Source organism: Morone saxatilis, unplaced genomic scaffold (genome assembly GCF_004916995.1).
Source record: "Morone saxatilis isolate NCDOM2014 unplaced genomic scaffold, NCSU_SB_2.0 Contig10, whole genome shotgun sequence".
Classification (NCBI taxonomy): domain Eukaryota; kingdom Metazoa; phylum Chordata; class Actinopteri; family Moronidae; genus Morone; species Morone saxatilis.
Window position 1 is genome coordinate 18,314,256 of NW_023339652.1, and position 6,373 is coordinate 18,320,628.

General features: G+C 38.6%; 1 protein-coding gene across 2 annotated transcripts in view; it reads right to left on the reverse strand.

The window, feature by feature from the left end:
- Positions 1-3,065, reverse strand: part of braf (B-Raf proto-oncogene, serine/threonine kinase) — a 26,940-nt gene extending 23,875 nt beyond the window's left edge. The window contains exon 1 of one of the 2 annotated variants that reach the window (XM_035674988.1): positions 2,875-3,065. In XM_035674988.1, the coding sequence (XP_035530881.1) occupies positions 2,875-3,030 (156 nt within the window). In that variant the 5' untranslated portion in view covers positions 3,031-3,065. The remainder of the gene's footprint in view (positions 1-2,874) is intronic. The other variant, XM_035674997.1, reaches the window with a different exon arrangement.
- Positions 3,066-6,373: the final 3,308 nt, after the last annotated feature.

The following is a 6,373-nucleotide window of genomic DNA, read 5'->3' on the forward strand; positions in this document are numbered from 1 at the left end:
GGTCTTTCTAGACCTGCTCTATTTTGATAAAAGTGTCCTTGAGATTAACTTCTGTTATGAATGCGTCCTATTACAAATAAAATTGAATTGAATTTTGAATTGTATCAGTTTATCAGTTGTTCTTACTGTTATTTGTTATCATTATATATATTCATATATATATATAATAATATATTAACTATAATTAGAAAAATTTTCCCTCCATAAAATATGTTACTTAGTCAGGGGTTGTCATAAAAACGTTTGGGAACAGGTTAACATGTTGGATTTAATTGAATAATTGGAGTTACAATTGAATGCTGAATTGAAAAGATGATGGCATGGTACACTGGACCTCTCTGAAAACAAAACTACAACCACAATTTCATGAGGTCATGAGCTTGAAAACAGTCAGGAGAAATTTATAAAAGAAGTCAGTGTCACAAATTGGGGTTGCAGAGTTTGACAGGCAAAAGAGTGTGGCATTATGGGATGCAGTGTTTATGTAGTTTGGGATGTGCTAGGGACTAAAAGTCAAGATATCTTAACCTCAAGAGTAAAATCACTGGAGTGCCTTTTAAAATGTCTTATCAGCATTTGTAGGAACATCAGCATTTCTATATCATCCCTGTGGAGCTCTCAAGCTCCTAAAAATAGACTACAAAACTATGCCACCGTCAAACTGACATGTTAATAAGAAAACTCTTGAGGAGCTGAGAATTTTTGGACCTTAAAATAGGGCCACAGGCCACATAAGTCAGAGAAACAGGTCACCGCATTATTGACATTGTCATTTTATGTATGGAATAGAGAATGCAGCCATCCCCGTTTTTGTTTTGTCATATTGTATCAAACACTATTGATTTTTGTGTTTAAACCCACAACCACTAGACAGCAGTGTTGTAAACAGGTTTTATGCATATGGTGTTCTTTATATAATGAAAGATTTAAATTAAAAAGATATAATATATCACCTTGCTTACAGTATCACAATATATCACAATACACTGAATCGTAACCCCTGTATCGTGATACGTATTGTATGGTATTCTTGCCAATACGCCGCCCTAACAGAGCAGAGTGAATGTTCCAACACAAATGCCTGTGATTAGTCAGCCAACACTAAGGCTGCAAATAACTATTATTTATATTATCGATTAATCTGTCGATAATTTCTCATCATCTCAATCATGTTAGTCCACAACCCAAAGACATCCAGTTTACTGTCATAAAAGACAAAAGAAAATATTCACAATTTAGAAGCTGAAATCAGAGAATTTGGACATTTCTACTTAAAATAGACACGAATGCCTGTCGGCGAACTAACAACGTTTTAACAACGATTATTTTCATTTATTGTTGTCCATAAATGTCAGAAAATGGTGAAAAATGTTGCCCACTGTTTCCTAAAGCCTAAGGGGACGTCCTCAAATGTCTTGCTTTGCCCACTACCCAAAGATATTCAGTTTACTGACATAAAGGCTAAAGAAAATTTGAGAAGCTGAAATCAGATTTTGGACATTCTTACTTAAAAATGTCTGAAAACGAAAAATCGATCATCAAAATAGTTATTGCAATATATCGCAATGTAATGAATTATACTGTACCGGGATACGTATTGGCAGGTTCTTACCAATAAACAGGCCCTAACAAAGAGGATAGTGAGCATGCAGAATGTTGTGGACAAAAAAATGTCTTGTCCACAACCCACAGATATTCATTTTAATGTCATAAAAAACTAAAGAAAATATTCACATTAAAGAAGCTAAAATCACAGAATTTGGCCTTTTTTTTCTTAAAAAAGGACTCAAAATAATTAGTCGATTATTAAATATGTCAGGATATATTGAATCATAACTCCTGCATCGTGATGCCTATAGTATCGCCAGATTTCACCAATACACCGCCCTAACAGAGGACAGTGATCCACAAGTTGAAGCTGAAAAATATTCACACAGAAGCTGAGAATTTTTACTTTTTTCCTTAAAAATGGACTCAAAACGAATAACTGATAGTTATTGCATTATATTGAATGCCGATACCCATCATATCGCCACATTCTTGCAATACACAGCCCTAATTAGTAATAGTATATATTACAAACTTTAGAAATGATATTGTCTGACTGTTAGTGGGATGAAGCCTGCTGTCATGGTCCAGCACTGAGGCCTCTGACCTGCAGGCTGAAGACAATGTCCAGCCTCGGCTCCACGGTCAGTGTGAGTGAAGTGATGAAGACACTACTGACGCTTCCTCCTGTGTATGTGTGTGTGTGTGTGTGTGTGTGTGGCTGTACAGCTGTAATGTAAAGAAAGTAGCCTGTGCGGCTAAATTACACCTCTAAAAAAAAAAAACACAAGCACGACTTGCGTTAGCCTCCACCTCCTCCATCATCATCATCATCACCATCACCATCATCACCATCACCATCATCACCAGCCCTTTGAGGTACTCAGCCTCAGTGGATTGGTGAAAATGAAACTTCGGCCGCATTAATTGAATTGCGTGTCTTTGTTGCGTCAACAGCGGTGTGTACGCTGTGTTGGCGCTGTGTTGGCGCACAGGCTGCAGCTGCAGTGAGCCTGGAAAACGAAGCCAGAGCGAGTGGAATAAAGCAGGCCCGAAATAAACACAGGCTCCGCCGAGTAAACCCTTCCCCTCCTGCTCACACCAGTCTGTCGCATTTGGCTGCTCGGTGGAAGCCGGAATGAACCCCAGCGCTCAGACCAACCGACCGCATTTAGTGCATCGTCTCGCCCCCCCTGCGCTGCATCCACCACGATCCATGTTGCAGCCGGTGTTTCCTGAACATTTCCATCCAATTACCTCCGCTCGGAGCCCGTGTCCCCTTGCCCGAGCTCGCAGCCGCTACCCCCCGACCGCGGTGGCGCTTACCTCCTCATCCTGCGGACCTCCGGGTATCCCCGACGTGCAGGACGAGTCCAACCCGGCGCCCAGCTCCTCCAGGCCCCGGTCCCTGTCCGGCTCCCGCTCCGCGGTGTCTCCGTTAAAGACGGGCGGTGGGGACTCGGCGCTGCTGAACGCCGCCATTTTAAACTGCGAGAAACTGAGTGGAAAATAATAAGAGGGAAACGCAGGCTGGTGCTGAGGACAGGAGGGGGAGACAGAGACACAGGACTCTGGACTGGACACAGAGCTACTACTGTTAACTTGGCTCAACAATATTCTTTAATAATAATAATAATAATAATATAATTCCAGTTTGCAGTAGGGTAAAGGAAACCAGGTTACATTAAATACTTTATGGTTTAAAGTGGTCATGGTTCCCCCCAGAAAATAGGGCGTAAGACCCCCTCCAGACATGTATTAATATATTTTAATATATTATTATTATTATTATTATTGATACAGCACTAAAACAAAGTGCCTTACATGGCCAGAACCAGCATTAAAACAACACAAATTTGAATCATAACAGTTAAGATCATATACAGGTAAGGTAGAATAAAAGAGAGTAGAAGACCCCATCAGTAAAAATAAAGACTACCAATAAAACAAACAGATAAAACATATTTCAAAATTAATCACACAGGGGCCGATAGTATAAACAGGTAAAATATCCAAAGTAAAGAATAAATTAGCCAGGTGCCTATATGATAAGAACAATAATACTAATAAAATGTGAGACATTAAGCAGCCTGCTAGAATAAATACAAGAAGAATATGTTTTAAGAAGTGATTTCATTTTTTAAAATTCTGATTCATTACTAACTTAGATCCTTGGGCAGGGAGTTCCAGAGCAGAGGGGCCCTGACTGCAAAAGCATGGTTGCCTTTGGTCCTGATCCTGGACTCTGGAATAGCCAGCAGAGCCCTCCCCGAGGATCTGAGGCTGCGCCCCAGCTCATTGGGATGCAGCAATGTAGCTATGAGCTAAACTGCAAAGTGCTCTATAGGTGGTCAGTAAAATCTTAAAATCTGCAAGAAAGTCTTCTTGAAAGAAGAATATATGTCCGTGTATGTTTTTGTTTGCAAAAAAAGTACAATTTCCACATTAAAATCCATCTACTACTCTAAATCTACTTCTTCTACCTCATAAAAAATTCCAGAATCAATGAACATTTTCAAGATTCAAGGTTATTTTTATAATCATTTACAACGCAAGGTTGTAAAATGAAATTTAGATAAAGTTCCCTTTATGCTACTTTTAAAAAAATGTAATAGAAGTTTTCCTCCTGGGCACAAGATGTCTCCTACTTCACTGTAAAGTTCTCAGTGGATGTGCACTGTTAGATCACACTGTACAAGTTACATCCTGGACCGCATTGACTCCTAACTATTTGTGATGTCACAAATCCTGCTGGTAGGCCCCGCCCCTAAAAACAGAGAAACTTTCCACTTTCAGCAGATGAATGTGAAAACATNNTCAAACTCTGCACAGACAACATTCGGACAGCACACTGTACGAACAAGAGCAAACACTGATTTCTGACTCAAGGGGGACTTTAAACATTTAAACAGCTCATCTTAAAAAGGGGGCTTGACTATAACAATTTTTCTGTTTTACATGTGCACTAGTATCCTGTTATGATAGGGTTTTTGGAGTACCCTGGTTATGTTCCATTCCACCGAATCAATGCCTTTTCCATCCCTATGGCTTTACATCATATTATATATTATTTTATATAAAGTCAATGCTTTACATGCATAAATATGCATGAAATGAATTATATTACTATTTAAAGTGTCCTGCACTTTGTTCTAATTCCAATTTGAAGATACATCATGAAAACCTTACTAAAAACTACCTACAACAATAAAATATAGGATTTTATCCCGTCCACACTCTAACACTACACTTCACCATGAAATATAAGAATTAGAATACTTCACAGATCTTATTTTATTGTATTATTGTGTGACTCTGCAATCAAGATATAAAATAAGTTTTCTCATTGGAAAGTCCTTACCTGTTAGTTAAAATACACATTTTCTTATCATCCCCAGGTTTCCACTCTGTCCTATTACCCTGACACATCCCCCCCTCTAAACATGTGGGACATTTCACCAGTCACATGATCAACAAGAAGTAGCATCATTTGAAGACCAAAAGAAATATCTCTCACTCTATTTTCTGTATTTTAATCATAGTGTTAGTATGAGAGGTAATGTCAATTCTAGTCCTGTTACCTAAATTATTTCTTACATATTAGAAAGTTTTAGCAGACCACCCGAAGGTGCTCAGTGTTCTCTTGCCAGGATACTAGTACACATGTTAACGCACTCAAACACAGACTACACATGGCAGCTATATTTATTGCCCATTAGCCAGAAACCAACCAGTTTTTCGTGTCTTGGAATAGCAGTACTGGGGCCCCAGGCTTGCTGTGTGTCAGTTAATTGAAGGTAATGTGAATATTCACCATGTAAGCCCAACAAATAATAGAGGTCTTATAACTGGAGTTCAACACAGGGCCTCAGCAGAGCCTATCCAAATACAGAACTTGATTATGAATAATGTCTATTCAAATGAGAAACCCTGTACATTCCCTAATTCAACTATCCCCATGTGCCATTTTTTAAAACCAGATTGCATCAACTTTATTCACCATTATTGGCTGGAGTGTTCCCCTTGACCCAACTCTATGCCTTGTTGGAGACAACAATCATCATCATCATCAGCAAGCTTCAGATCCAGGGGCAGACCTAGAGAAATATTCACAGGGTGTCCAGAAGGAAATATATGAAACATCTGTTTATTTAATCACAAACAATCACATATGTCAATATTTGCTTGGAAAAGCACCCAAATGAAGATATTTGAACTCAAAAACATTATTGTGGTACATTAGTAAAGCATTAAATAGGAATATCTAAAGGTGGCATCAGACATTTTTCCAAATACATGTCTGTTTTCATTGAACCTAAGCCTTGAATCTTATTATTTTTATCTTATCTAAATAAATGTGTTACATTTGACAGCATCTGACACCAAACTGGGGTTGCCAGGTGTCTTTTAGTGGTGCCAGCTGCCACCCCATGCCACCCCTCTAGATCCGCCCCTGCCTTCAAATCTCCAAATATACCAGCAAATTAATTTCTACCTCATCCACTACCTATAGTAAAGAAAACAAACCCAAAAAAATCTCACCCTGGACATTAATATTTGAAAATCGTACACTGCAGAAATCGGTTCGTAAAAGCACTCAAGAAGCTTTCTGGAGACTTTGGAAATATTTATTGCAAGAAGTAACTGCTTGATCATTCACTATAATTTCATCCTGATCCCTCTAACAGACGGGACCTAAAGACAAAATGATAATGCAGGGCACATCTCAGTTAGTATTTTACTCTAAGTGGTGATAATTATAGTATACATTTACAAAAAAAATGTTTTGTTAAAACTTAATCAATCTGCTGCTGACACCCACTAC